Source organism: Protopterus annectens, chromosome 3.part1, assembly GCF_019279795.1.
Source record: "Protopterus annectens isolate FY-2018-M chromosome 3.part1, PAN1.0, whole genome shotgun sequence".
Taxonomy (NCBI): Eukaryota; Metazoa; Chordata; order Ceratodontiformes; family Protopteridae; genus Protopterus; species Protopterus annectens.
The window spans coordinates 1,334,423,250-1,334,438,590 of NC_056732.1; the positions used below are offsets into that span (position 1 = coordinate 1,334,423,250).

The window sequence follows — 15,341 nt, forward strand, 5'->3', positions numbered from 1 at the left end:
TGCGCAGGTTTACTCTTGTTTAAGCTCCGCCTAGTTGTGCCAAGCTGAGATAAACTATTACAGGTGCCTCTGCTCTTCAGTTTTTCCCTTGAATCTTGCTAGTTCTTTCTCTCTTGCCCTTCAAATAGCTTAATCGCTTTGCACTTCAGCAGGTTTTTGTAGCAATTATTGTAGCACACCTAAGTGCCACCAGCACTAGTTGTTCTTCAAGGAAATAGCTCCAGTAATTAGTAGTTATGACCACCCCTCCTGGCATGATTAAAGGGCAGTTCCCTGTGTTTCTACTATTAACCTGATGCACTTGGGCATTCTAAGACAGTGTAGCAACTGCCTCATGTGCACAGACAACACTTTCCTTTTACCTCCCAACACTCAGACTTGTGAGAGATGCACTTACATCACCAAATTGGAAGCTACGCACTCTCCAGTCAAGACAAGATTAGCTGGTCAAGAGAAGGTCAACACCTGCACCACACTACATGGAACACATAGCCCTCCAGAGCACCCACCATCACATCTCTCACATAAAAATACAAACCACACACCCACCTTCGCGGAGGCTCTCACTAGAAATTTACCCAAACAGCAGAGACCTCCAAGACAAAAACACACTCAACAACCACAACACAGCACAAACCACAGCACAAATAGCTCACCCTCACAGTGTACCCCTCAATCTAGGCCCCTAAGGCTAAACACTTTGCCCAATACACTAATCATAGGTGACTCAATAGTGAGGCACACATGTTCCACTCAATAGGTTGACAAAAGAGAAGGTAACAGTCAGTTGTCTATCAGGTGCCACAATCCGACACATAACACATGCACTCAGGTCACTCCACAAGAAGTACAAGTATGACTCTGTCAATATCCATGTGGGTGTGAATGACCTGAGACGCCCCTCCCTGGACTACATGAAAAGCGACATGGTGGAGCTCTCGGATTATGTGGCCCAGGCAGGTATGACCCTAGCCCTGAGAAGTATCCTACTGTCACCCAGAATGATACCACAGTACATACAAAAAATTATTGACTTCAACAATTGGCTAAGTTTCCGGTGTCATTCTAAGTGGATCCAGTATCTGCTTGGGATGACATGATTGACAGACCTCGATGCAGATGGCCTACATCTGTCACCCCTGGGTTTCCGGGTATTAGCTAAGGCTCTTGCCACCTCTATAGTGCCTTTTTAGGCAGTGTTCCAAAGACCAAATTACCACCATAACAGCTATAAATAAATGCAATCTGAAGGTCATGCTGCTTAATGCTAGATGTCTAAATCTCAAGATGCACTCGCTCAAAGCACTCCTCAAAATGGAAAACATCAACATTTGTGCTGTAATGGAGACCTGGTTTAAAGCAGCAGAAAGCACCTCTGCGCTACCAGGCTATAATTCATTCCACACCTTTCAGCCCCAAAACATGGACCGTAGCTCCAAAGGTGGTGGTGTCTCCATATTAATAAAGGATATGCACACCTCCAGACTAATAGCTCAGCATAACGCATCTGAGATATTTCAGGTACAACTAACATTGGGTAAGATGGCGATCCAGGTCATAGTCTGCTACTGGTCCCCAACCATGTCCCTAGACTCTCACTCCACATTCCTAAGCACCCTGGAATCTATCAAGGTCCAACCCAACACTCTCCTACTAGGAGATTTCAACTATCTCTCCATCAGCTGGGAGAACTACTCAAGCACCATACACTGGCTCAATGCTTCCTGGAATTCATCAGTTCTAATGACCTAGACCAGGTCATTCTAACCGCCATTAGAAGAAGCAACATCCTTGACCTTTTTATTACTAACATGGGCAACCGTTGCTCTACACCAGTAGTCAATCTGTCTCCAGTCAGATCTGACCATAAACTAATCACCATGGAAATCCACATCTCACCCACACCCCAGCAAAGGTAACCACCTTGAAAAACTTCTCCAAAGCTCACTTTGGGCTCCTAAAAACAGAGGTGGCTAACTTCATGGCACCCATGCCAATGGAAAATAGCTGCATGACTACCGAATCATACACCAATGCACTGTACGGACATTTACATAAATGCATGGAACAAGTCATACACAACAAAACCAAGACACTCTCCTCCAAAAAAAGGAAGCCAATCTGGTGGTCCCCTACCATTAATAAACTCTACAACAGAAGGAAGAAATTGTTGCAGAAAAAGGTGAAGTCCCAGGACTGGAAAAACTCCCTTAACAGACTCAACAAAAAGTTGAGAACCCTCAAACCCTCATCAAATCCTCTAAAGCCAGCTATGAAGGCAGAATTGCGGCAGACACTAAAAACAATCACACAGCCTTCTATAGTTATATCAAGAACTTCCATGGCAATACCCAGATTTGCTCTGAGTTACTGCACAACAGTACCTCCTATAGTGAGCCAACAGATATTGCCAACATACTGTCCGACAGATTCAGTGCCAAATTTACGCCTCTCTCCCTCCCAAAGGACCAATCACAATACCGGAAGAATGCCAGGCACCCAGCATTACTGCAGCACAAGTTAAAGCTGCATCGTCCAAGGCCAAGAATACAGCTTCCATGCAACCTGATAATATCCCTGGCTGTGTTCTACATGAACTACAAAGTGAATTGGCACCACATCTGTGTGCCCTGTTCAGTCACAGCCTCACCTCAGGCTTTTTCCCTACCGAATGGCACACTGCTATATTCATCCCTCTCCATAAAGGGGGAGCGATTACAGACCCTGGAAATGATTGCCCCATTAGCCTGAGGAGTCTAATATGTAAAGCTATGGAGCACATCATCATGGACCTGATTAACAAAGATATAGGAAATCTCCAAACTGTAGACCCCATGCAATTTGGCTTTGTGAAAGGGAGATCATACCTGCTCAACCTGGTTGACTTCTTTGAATCAGTCACCAGGGCTGTGGATGAAGGTAAGGCAGTGCATGCAGTCTACCTCGATCTGGCCAAGGCCTTTGATACCATTCCTCACTCAGGAATTATTGATAACCTCAACAAACTAGGCATCAACCCCTATATCACTAGGTGGGTTGCAAACTGGCTCACAGATAGAATACACAGTGTGAAAGTAGTAGACTCCAAGTCAGACTGCTGACCAGTCATGAGTGGAGTCCCACAGGGATCGGTCCTTGGTCCTCTCCTGTTCGGCATCTACTTCTCAGAAGTCCAGGCCATCACAAAGGGACTCTGGCTGACACAGATGACTGCAAGCTGGGAGCCATTATTAACTCCCCAAGTGATGCAAACATCCTACAGAAAGGCTTCACTGAGACCAATGACTGGTGTCGAAACCATGGTCTTAAGCTTAATGCCAAAAAATGTGTCATCATCCCCTCTGGTAAAAGCTCAGTTCCCACTAATTACCACATCGATGGAAGCCCACTGAACAATGAAGGTGTTATAAGAGATCTGGGGACGCAGGTTCACAGCAACCTCTCCTTTGACCACCACATTGCCATTGTGGTCAGATAGTCCTTCTATGTGGCACATCTCATTACCAAGGATTTTGCATCCAGGAAGAAAGAGGTCATCGTCTCTTTCTGCTCTTCCCTCATTAGACCAATCATTGAGTATAATGCCCCATTTGGCATGTGCCTTACCAGACACCTGCAACAGCTGGAGAGGCCACAGACGTACCTCACGAGGAGGATACTAGGCATTAAACACATGTCCTACACGGACAGACTCAAAAGACTCCAGCTATTCTTTGTCTCATATCGCCTACTTAGAGGCGATCTTTGCTTGACGTACAAAGCCATACCTGACCCAGCTCTGTTAGAAATGCTACATCTAAAGAAATCCCAATCCTTCTGCACCACACACACACCAGAGACCTCAACCTCATTACCACAATCAACAGAACATGCTGGATGGACAGGTTCCTCACTCAGAGACTGCCCATGTTCTGGAATAGACTTCCCATAAATGTCAAGCAGAGCACCTTGCTGTCCCTCTTCAAGAGAAATCTTGATGAGTGGATGGGTAATAGTTCTCCCCGGGGATCATTCCAGTACCTCTACTTGATAGAGGCACTGGGAACTAACGTTGGGTGGCATGATGCCAGGGCACTTCCATGGGCTAGGCTTGTAAAGGCTCCAGGGCCATTAGGCTAGTACACATCTATGAACCTATGAATGTATGTTAAATTAGAACAGACTCCACAAAAGTCACAAATAAAATGGGGAAGTAAATTAGTTATTCATGTCTTTTTACAGTTTTTTATTTGCATTCAAATAAGTTTTCCATACTTTGCTTGCTTAGAAGTAAACTAGTTAAGACAGACTTGCATCACAACACAAAATTTAACATTTTCTTTGTAGTACTATGAGGGTGTGAATATACTCTAACGTGAGACAGTATAACATCTGCCTCCCCCTCCTTCTATCACTTCCCCAAAAATAACCAATACTGAAACTAAAAAAGAAAGAGGATAAAAAAGTCATGCTTAATAATTTACCAAATGTATTACGTACAAAATCTTCTTTGGCACCAAGTCGCTTGTGGTTGTCTTTTTCTAGCAAAGCTTCAAGAATTGACCACGCTAAAAGACTTATTCCTGGTCTCTCTGTCAGTGTTTTGTGAAGAATGTTATCATACATTTCAGCAGTATCACGACTGTAAAAGGGAGGCTAAAAAAATAGAAACTGTCATTCATTAACTGCACATGTACTGCAAAAACATATTATAAAATTTAGAAAGATACAATGTATTAAAAGATTCCATCACATAATATCACCACCCAAGGTAAAATACTAACAGATTTACCATGTTTTGTAGTTCTAGATCATCACATCTTCTGGCTCCCTAGCTCCTGCACTTCACACTACAGTAGGTCTGGTGAGGGCACACGTACTTGTTTTTTTATCACTCATTTTTGCATGGTACAAAAAGCTGCAGTCCTGTTTATTATCTTGTTTTGACTCTAGAATGCCACCTCATTTCTTGCAGTAATGTAAACACCAAAGCCTGTAAAGACATTCTCCAGTACAGTCAAGTCTAATCTTACAAGTATAATTCTGCAATTAGTCGAGAGCACTGCTCATCCAGGAAACTTCTTTTAGATGATCATTATGCTTGGCTAATTATAAAAATTAAGCACAACATACATAAAAATATGACATACACTGTCCAAGAGGATGGTCTTTCAATGGTCACATCCTTACTCTGTTAGAAATGAGGCAGAATTCCAACAACTTAAAATGCAAAAAACATAACTTTTTTACTATGCAAAAGTTATAAGCATAATAAAAGAACAATAAATAATAAATTCTGTTCTGACTTGCCTCAATGTCAACCATAGGAGATGAGGTACTAAACTAAAATATGTGCTGCAGTATTATTTCACCATCATAAATAAGTTGGAGCACTAGGATTTATATCATCATAATTCAAAAGTTCTTAATATACCTTTTCAATACAACAGCACAGATGACATCTGTTATGCAAACGTTCTATGACAACTGTATGTATGGCTGTCAAAAGCACTCCCAGGAAACAGCATGAATTCTGCTAGCTACTAGTGTTTCAGTTGGATGCAATGATTTTGGTTACCAAGGCCAGAGTTTAAATGAACACCTGCCATAAATCACAGTCACTATCACTACCTGGAAAGTATGCATAAGGATTGCAAATAAAACATGTAAATCATTTTATGGTCTGAGAACCTCTTACAAAGCATGTTCCTACTCCCATCACTGCTGGTTGCCCTCATAATAATCCCACAGTATGCACCAAGTACAGTGCAGATGTAGGTAACAGTAGCCCTACTTAAAGAACCTAAAATGTTCTCTCTATAAAGCAGCCATTAGACCTTGTAAGTGGGTAGCCATAGAGGACAGATATTCTAATGGAAGAGATTTCCATAAGGAATGAATTAGTTGCACAGTTCTTGATTTTTTGCTCAGTCATTTGCCAAATCATTATAGAAGGGAAATGCAAGGTTTGTGTTTCATGATGATGACTACAAAATAGTGCATTAGTAGCACTAAATCATACTGGCAATATATGAACAGACAGACTACTTGCTACAAAGGCCATGTCAATGTTACAATGACTGCTCCTTGAGTTTCTAGTTACCACATGCTTTTTGTCTGCACTCACTCTTCTACAGAAGCTTCTCATTCCATGTAGTGAAAGACTGACCACTCCAAATTTCAGCCATATCAAATAATGCAAGATGAGAATAAGGCTCTGCCACTGAAAATCGTGCAGAGCACACACTCTCAAAGTGCTTGAATCCAGATAATCTGTATCAGCCCTGTGGCTTGCAGCATCCAAGGCTGCAGTCAAGCAAACTGCATAGAAGCTGAATGAGTTCAACCCTTTCCTGTTTGCAGTGAAACAGAGTCAGTTCCTTACCTCCATCTATGAGCAGTCTGCCAATAAGGTGGACCTTCTGCTAGCAACAACTCAGAGCAATCTATATGACTAGGAATCACCAGACATGCTCATGGATGGCAGATTTCCTTTAAAAGGACACACACAAGCAACTTTAAAGCATGCATAACACTACTGATGTTAAGGTCTTCACCCTCGTGTACTGTCTTAACAGTCAAAGAGAGAGAGCATAAAATTGTCCCTAATACACTGACAAGAGATGGCAGCGGGTTTTCAGGTGGACATGTCCATCAAATTTATGTTGGATTCTGAAAAGTATACCATTACTTCAACAACACATTTTTCTGTTTCACAGACAAATGGTTGCCTTTTTGACATTACCCAAATTATACAGCATTAAGTGAAGGGAAATTGATTAATTTGCTTCTAGGCTCATATCTAGCTTCTGCAATGTATTAAAAAAAAAGGCCGTCAGCTTGCCTCCTTATGGGAAATAAGTCCTGCTTATGTGGAAAGTGAAAACAAAAAGCTTGATTCAGTGAACTGTCACCATCCTCAGTTTTATGACGTAAAGTATACATGGGCAGAATGCAAAAGTATGGGATATGCTGCATTACAAAAAAAATGTTAGTCTATCTTCTCTATACATTTATGGAATGTGTATGATCACAGTAAGTCCTCATTTGCCATGCACAAACAACAAGTTGAAGGCCCTGCAAAGGTGCTTCCAAACATTTCAGGGAGGCACAAACATCTTCCTCACAGACATGCAAAAGCATAAAATCCTACACTGAAAGATCCACAACAAAAAATATGCAATTCTACAATGAGTCTGGCTATCTCAAAAGAGGCATAGATATCACTGCACAACTGCATTCAGCATATCAGTCAGAACAGGTGCAAATACAGCACTGCAAGACTTCAAGTATGCTTTCACACAATCTCATTATGTGATCATGGGGCATACCCAAACCACTTCACATCAAAAATAAAGCTATGACTGCACAGAAAGACTGAATGTAATGGTCAAAGAAGTAGAGCCACACTGCAGAGTTAATTATCTGCGATAATATGAAACTAATTCTTACATTTGAAAAAAATTATACGTTTCATTACCTTTACATGCATGGGCACAAAGGGAGAATGTTTAATAGAATTAAAAACTGTTACTAAATAGATAAATTTGACATATCACAAAGACATAACTACAGCAACGGAATTCGGCACCCTCAGCAGCATAGCCATTTGATGCCCCCAGCTAGTAAACTGTCAATCATCGTTAAAGAAGAGTTTGAGAGTTTACAGGCTGTCTATTAAATGGTCACAATTACAAATGCGCAATGACAGCTTGAAAGCTATTAAAACTTTTTTTTTCAGTACTTGGTGCTCCATATGGGTTGCTGCCTAGGGCAGTTGCCCATTCGCCATTGCACTACACAAAGAGAACAATATTATTAAAAAATGAGTAATCAATTTCCAGTGTTTCTTTTGGTAATCTATTACTCTGGGTTTGTATCAGCGACTGAATATTTGGTGAGAAGAGCAGCACTGAGGTAATAAGAATCTGTTCTAGCTGAAAGTGACCAAGTATCTGTAGCCAAAACAAAACTACTGCTAGAGTCACAGCCAGAAAAATCCTGTACAGGGACCACCAGCAAAGAGATGATCATGGAGAGAAATACAATATGAATCAGACCACTAGATACAGTTGAGAAGGAGCTTAGAGAGGGAGTATTAAGCACAGGGACCACAAGGAGTATTCCCCCCCCCCCCCAAATGCTCAAACAATTGGAACACTACTCAGCTATGGTGTCCAACAAAAATGGATTAAGACACATGGAAAGGAGGGGAGGCAAGATTAATGAAAATAGGCAGCAGTGGGGAGCTAATTGGAATGACAGGACAAACTAGATAGCTTTTCATGTTCTCATACCACCAAACTGTATGTCAAGTATGAATACATGTATAAACGAAAAACCTGTAGCAGACCATCACTAAAATGAACTGTTTAATTACTCGATATAAAACAATAAAAATACAGATGAAACATTCACACAGAGATAAGCGCTTTCAGGCTCCTGCCCTTCATCAGATAATTTGTGTATTTGGTGTTTTTAAGTTTAAACCTAATGTAAGCCAATCATAATTCAGTATTGCACCCGCTGATTCTTAAGGGTGGGATTCATTGGTATGACCTCATTTAGCCCCAGATATCTATGGGCTGAAAGCTCTATTATGCATTTAGTTTCTTCAACCTCAGTGATGTTTTTTATAACCCCCCCCCCTCCAGTGTTCAGTTTAATGTTCCATATTGCCCTAAAAATAAAGTTATGTCCTTCATTGCTGGAAATGTGTCTGTATAAGGCATTATGCTCATTCTTATAGCCGATAAGTGTTGTAAGAGTCTAACCTTGAACATACAATTTGTTTTACCTGCATAATAGCATGAACACCCTTGACAGTTAGCTAAGAAAACTATGTTTTTAGTCCTACAATTGGCTTAGCACCAAAATGATAAATGTTACCTGTAATCGAATGTGTAAACTCTGTTCCATTATTAATATAACTACAAGCTTTACATGAGACACAAGATGTTATCCTTTCTCTGTATATTAACTGCCGTTGATGCTCACTCCCTTCATGACTTAAAATATCTTTTACATTCCTATTTCTTCTGAACCCAAAATTCGGTCGTTCATCCACTATTCCTCTCATCTTGTCATCTGTCAACAAAATCCCCCAATTGTGCCTTATAATGTCACATATTCCATGTATATTGTTACTGTATGTGAACATTAATCTAACCTTGTTCTCTCTAGCCATAGTTCGTTTAGGCAGATTATTGTTACTGCTTCTTTTCATCCACGGACACATTGTATCTTTTCTATAATCAAACTTAGATTTTGTTACATTCTCTATCTCATCTCTGTTATACCCACTATTTAAAAAAACATTTTCTAGGTTACATACCTCAATCTCAAGGTCAGCATCTTCTGTACAAATTCTAGATACCTTCCCCATCTGACCCATGATATTTCTAAATATAAACCTTGGGTGCATGCTGTCATATGTCAGTATGCTGTTCTTCCAGAAATCCTTCCTATACAAAGTGTTTTTTGAGCCTTCTATATCCTGTATTATCTTAACATCTAGGAAGTCTATCATAGTTCTAGAATAATTTACTGAAAACTTAAGAAATGTAGGGGTCGATTCCAAATAGAGTACAAACTCTTCCTACTCTCTCTCATCCACCTTCCACAACATAAAAATGTTGTCCACAAAGCGCCTGTATAGACCTACTCTACTTCTCCATACATTCTGTGACCCCAAAACAAAACGTCGTTCCCAAAAGGATAGGACTAAATTTGCATAGGTATTGGCACAAGGGGTGACCATGGCTATCCCCTGTACCTGCCTATACGTGTTCTTCACACAAAGAAACACATTGTATTCTAATACTAAAGCCAACAAATAAGTCAGCAATCCCAGCTCCTTTCCTTGCATCAAATGCAAATCCCTCATTAAATTGGAAATAGCTTGCAACCCATAATCATTGCTTATAACTATGAATAAGTTTTTAACATCTAAATTTACCATGATGTATCTTACATTGTCATCCTCATCAATGCGTTTCTTAAGGGAGGCCAAAAAATGTCCTGTATCCCTAAGCATCTCTTCCTTTGTTGTAATGTGGGGTCTCAGTGTATATTCCAACCATACAACCATATCAAGATATTTTCAATAACCCATCCCCTTCCTGATACTAAGGGTCTAAGGGGAGGGTTACATATGTCCTTGTGTATTTTAGGCAAGACTTTGAATATAGGGATAATCGGATGTTTTATCTATAGAAATTCTAGTAAATCCTTACCCATTAATCCTATGGCTTCCATGTATTTCAGTCTATCCTGAACTTCCTTAATCAAACTAGTAACCGTAACAGGTGAAATATGGACAAATGTGGTGGTATCTGATAGTAATTCTTCTAACTTAGCATGATATACGTTTCTGTTCATCACCACCAGAGCTCCCCCTTTGTCCACTTGTTTGATAATTAACTGTGAATTCCTCTGCAAAGCTGTGAGTGCTTGCCTTTGTTGCACGGTTAGGTTATGAAACTTCCTGCTGTTAGCATCCTGTAGGTATAGCATAATCTCATGTTCACAGACTCTAATAAAAGTCTGCATAGTCAAACTAAATAATGGAACAAAACACCTAGGCTGTCTCAATACAAACTGTTGTGATTGGCTATTATTACCATACATTCCTTTCAACATAACATTTCTACCAAATAACATAATATCAATTATAATTTCATTGAAGTTACTATCTCTGCTGTCCACAAATGTCAAACCCTTATTTAAAATATAAAGTTCATCTTTAGTAAGAATATGGTCAGATAAATTAAAAACAATTCAGTCACCAGTCACTGAGAAATTTTCCTCTTCTTCACCCCCCCCCCCCCCGGTTTCGCTGTGCGGACGTTTCCATTCTCCCTTCTTCTTTACTGGTGCTGGCAGTTGTGCAAAAAAAGTACATTACTGTTCTCCACAACCGGGGCCTTGGGTCTAGCCCCCATATTTAATATCACAGTACTGGTATCCTCGTTAGTAACCAAATGCACTGAAGTTGCAGCTTCCGAGGCTGCCCTCGGTGATGTTACATTGATGTTGTCACTTTCTTTCTCACCATTGCAACCTTCCGAAACATTTTCTACTGCTCTCAACATAACCCTCACCTCTGGTTCTTTCTCTCTCATCAGAGGTCGTACCCCCATCATCATCTGGTGTCCCCCCTCATCGGTCGTCTCCCTAGAGACACAGTTGTTGTTCTGCCCACCTCTCCACATTGGCACCGATCTCCCGGTTTGTTCCTCAGTGGATAACGGTTGTGTATTAACAGAATTAGTTCCCTTTATATTATCTCTCGGCCATGCAAAAATCTGTCTCGACATAAAATCATTATAATCCCTCTGGAGTTTTTTAACCTTGACTTGTTGCATCCTCTGATCCGTTTGACATATTTCTTCTCCTTAAAATCCATCTCCAATTTACATTGCAGCACCTCCACTTATTTATTTAGCTGTTTCTCTTCTGGCGTGAAGAATTCCAGCAATAACTTCATGTAGGAAAACACCGTACTAATGTTTATCTGCTGCCACTTCGCTAAAAGCTCGGGGTAATGCTCACCTTGTGTGGGCATACAGAATATTCTCATGCCTCTTGGTACGATCCCAAATTGTAGACAAGCCTCAAAATGATTAAGTTGCCATTGTAGGCATTTTAATTTATTAACCTTGTTAATAAATTCTTTTAATGTCCCTTCAAAACTGAGATCTGATTCTGTACTTACAGACCCCAAGGTTCGCTGCTGTGTAACCACATGTAAATGTAATTTCAGCAGTGGATTCACTGGCGTAACTAGATTCTTCCTAGCCCTTTTGGCCCAAGTAAACTTTGAAACATTAGCTGCACCTTCCTTCTCCTTATTCAGAAGATGAATATCCTCCATTAGTGTGCGAGATCTTAAAATACACAAAAAGTCCAGAACAAAATAGTATGAAGATCTCACTCAAGGTCTAGCTGCTCAGCACCAATAATCCACAGTGAAAACAAAAAAGCTGCAGCAGACCACCACTAAAATGAACTGTTTAATTACTCAGTATAAAACAATAAAAATACAGATGAAAAAAACACACAGAGATAAGCACTTTCAGGCTCTTGCTCTTCATCAGATAATTTGCGTATCTGGTGTTTTTAAATTTAAACCTAATGTAAGCCAATCACAATTCAGTACTGCACCCACCGATTCTTAAGGGCGGGTTTCATTGGTATGACCTCATTTAGCCCCGGATATCTATGGGCTGAAAGCTCTATTATCCATTTAGTTTCTTCAACCTCAGTGATGTTCTTTATATCACCCCCCCCCCCCCGCCCAGTGTTCAGTTTAATGTTCCATATTGCCCTAAAAATAGAGTTATGCCCTTCATTGCTGGAAATGTGTCTGTATAAGCATTATACTCATTCTTCACTCTTATAGCCGATAAGTGTTGTAAGATTCTAACCTTGAACATACAATTTGTTTTACCTACATAATAGCATGAACACCCTTGACAGTTAGCTAAACAAACTATGTTTTTAGTCCTACAATAGGCTTTAGCACCAAAATGATAAATCTTACCTGTAATCGGATGTGTAAACTCTGTTCCCTTATTAATATAACTACAAGCTTTACATGAGACACAAGATGTTATCCCTTCTCTGTATATTAACTGCTGTTGATGCTCACTCCCTTCATGACTTAAAATATCCTTTAAATTCCTATTTCTTCTGAACCCAAAATTCGGTCATTCACCCACTATTCCTCTCATCTTGTCATCTGTCAACAAAATCCCCTAATTGTGCCTTATAATGTCACATATTTCCATGTATATTGTTACTATATGTGAACATTAATCTAACCTTGTTCTTTCTAGCCATAGTTCATTTAGGCAGATTATTGTTACTGCTTCTTTTCATCCACGGACACAATCAGATCTCAGATTTGAAGAGACATTAAAATAATTTATTAACAAGGCTAATAAATTAAAACACCTACAATGGCAACGTAACCATTTTGAGGCTTGTCTACAATTTGGGATCGTACCAAGGGGCATGAGAGTATTCTGTATGCCCACCCAAGGCGAGCATTACCCCGAGCTTTTAGCAAAGTGGCAGCAGATAAAGATTAATATGGGGATTTTCTACACGAAACCAACAATGTAGCAGCACACTAAAGTCCAGTCATGAAGAAATGGCCACACAATAAAGCCAGAAGGTCACTCACTTTATTTTGCACACTAACGCTCAAAACTTACTCTGCATTTTCATCTACACACACAAAAGACTTCATCAGATGTATGACCTTCACCAGCAAGCAACACTTCTTATATACCCCTCCCTCTAACACATCCACCAATAAAAAAGTCTTTCGGCTTTTTCCGGTTAGGGGTCACCACAGCGGAAATCCAGTCCGCTCATGATTGGCAGTGGATTTTTACAGTACAGAATTGCCAGCCCGACGCCCAACCTTCAAAGAAGACACGCCCATTCATGCTCGCACCTACCTGCATGTCTTTACATCATTCGACCACGGGGAGGACATGCAGACTCCACACAGAAGGCACTCCAGCCATGTATTAAACGGGAGAACCTCTGGCTGCGAGGCGACAACACTAACCACTGCACCACCGCGGCCTCTAAAACATCCACCAATAAAAAAGTTTATTAAATTTTAAAAAACATTTCTTGTAAATTTAAATCAAATAACCAATGCCAACCTTATGTGTTATATGATATATCAATAAGATAACTTATAAATATATAAAATGCTGTCCAATGGTGAGAGACTGGTGATTGGAGCAGATTTCAATGGGCATGTTAGTGAAGGGAACAGAGGGGATGAGGAAGTGATGGGTAGGTATGGTGTTAAGCAAAGGAATGCAGAAGGTCAGATGGTAGTGGATTTTGCGAAAAGGATGGACATGGCTGCGATGAATATGTATTTTGACAAGAGGGAGGAGCATAGGATGACATACAAGAGTGGAGGAAGATGCACACAGGTGGATTATATCTTATGTAGAAGGGCCAGTCTGAAGGAGATTGGAGACTGTAAAGTGGTGGGAGGAGAAACTGTAGTTAGGCAGCATAGGATGGTGGTTTGTAGGATGACATTGGTGATCAAGAAGAGGAGGATGAGTGTGAAGGCAGCACCAAGGATCAAATGGTGGAAATTGTAAAAGGGTAATTGTGAGGTCATGTTCAGGGAAGAGTTAAGACAGGCACTGGGTGGCAGTGAAGAGTTACCAAATAGCTGGGTAACTACAGCAGAGCTAGTAAGAGAGATGGCTAGAAAGGTGCTTGGTGTGACATCTGGAAAAAGGAAGGAGGACAAGGAGACCTGGTGGTGGAATGAAGAAGTACAGGAGAGTACACAGAGAAAGAGGCTGGCGAAGAAGAAGTGGGATTGTCAAAGAGATGAAGAAAGTAGACAAGAGTATAAGGAGATGAGGTGCATGGCAAAGAGAGAGGTGGTGAAGGCTAAGGATAAGGTGTATGAAGAGTTGTATAAAAGGTTGGACACTAAGGAGGGAGAAAAGGACCTGTACCGATTGGCTAGACAGAGGGACCGAGCTAGTAAAGATGTGCAGCAGGTAAGGGTGATAAAGGATAATGAGGGAAACATACTCACATGCGAGGAGAGTGTGTTGAGCAGATGGAAAGAGTACTTTGAGGGGCTGATGAATGAAGAGAATGAGAGGGAGAAAAGGTTGGATGATGTGCGGATAGTGAATCATGAAGTGCAATGGATTAGCAAGGAGGAAGAAAGGATAGCTATGAAGAGGATGAAGAACGGAAAGGCTGTTGGTCCAGATGACATACCTGTGGAAGCATGGAGGTGTTTAGGTGAAATGGCAGTGGAGTTTTTAACTAGATTGTTTAATGAAATCTTGGAAAGTGAGAGGATGCCCGAGGAATGGAGAAAAAGTGTTTTGGTACCGATTTTTAAGAATAAGGGTGATGTGCAGAGCTGTAGTAACTACAGAAGGATTAAACTGATCAGTCACAGCATGAAGTTATGGGAAAGAGTAGTGGAAGCTAGGTTAAAAAGGGAGGTGATGATTAGTGATCAGCAGTATGGTTTCATGCCAGGAAAGAGCACTACAGATGCGATGTTTGCTCTGAGAGTGTTGATGGAGAAGTACAGAGAAGGTCAGACGGAGCTGCATTGTGTCTTTGTGGATTTAGAGAAAGCATATGACAGGGTGCCTAGAGAGGAGTTGTGATATTGTATTAGGAAGTCGGGAGTGTCACAGAAGTATGTAAGATTGGTACAGGATATGTACGAGGGTAGTGTGACAGTGGTGAGGTCTGCGGTGGGAGTGACAGATGCGTTTAAGGTGGAGGTGGGATTACATCAAGGATCAGCTCTGAGCCCTTTCTTATTTGCAATGGTGATG

The 15,341-nt window shown here is 40.8% G+C and overlaps 1 protein-coding gene across 2 annotated transcripts in view; it reads right to left on the minus strand.

Annotated features, from left to right (window-relative positions):
- Positions 1–15,341, minus strand: part of SGK3 (serum/glucocorticoid regulated kinase family member 3) — a 3,149,190-nt gene that overhangs the window by 129,183 nt on the left and 3,004,666 nt on the right. The window contains exon 16 of one of the 2 annotated variants that reach the window (XM_044067369.1): positions 4,480–4,635. In XM_044067369.1, the coding sequence (XP_043923304.1) occupies positions 4,480–4,635 (156 nt within the window). Of the gene's footprint in view, positions 1–4,463; positions 4,636–15,341 lie in introns of both variants that reach the window. The other variant, XM_044067370.1, reaches the window with a different exon arrangement.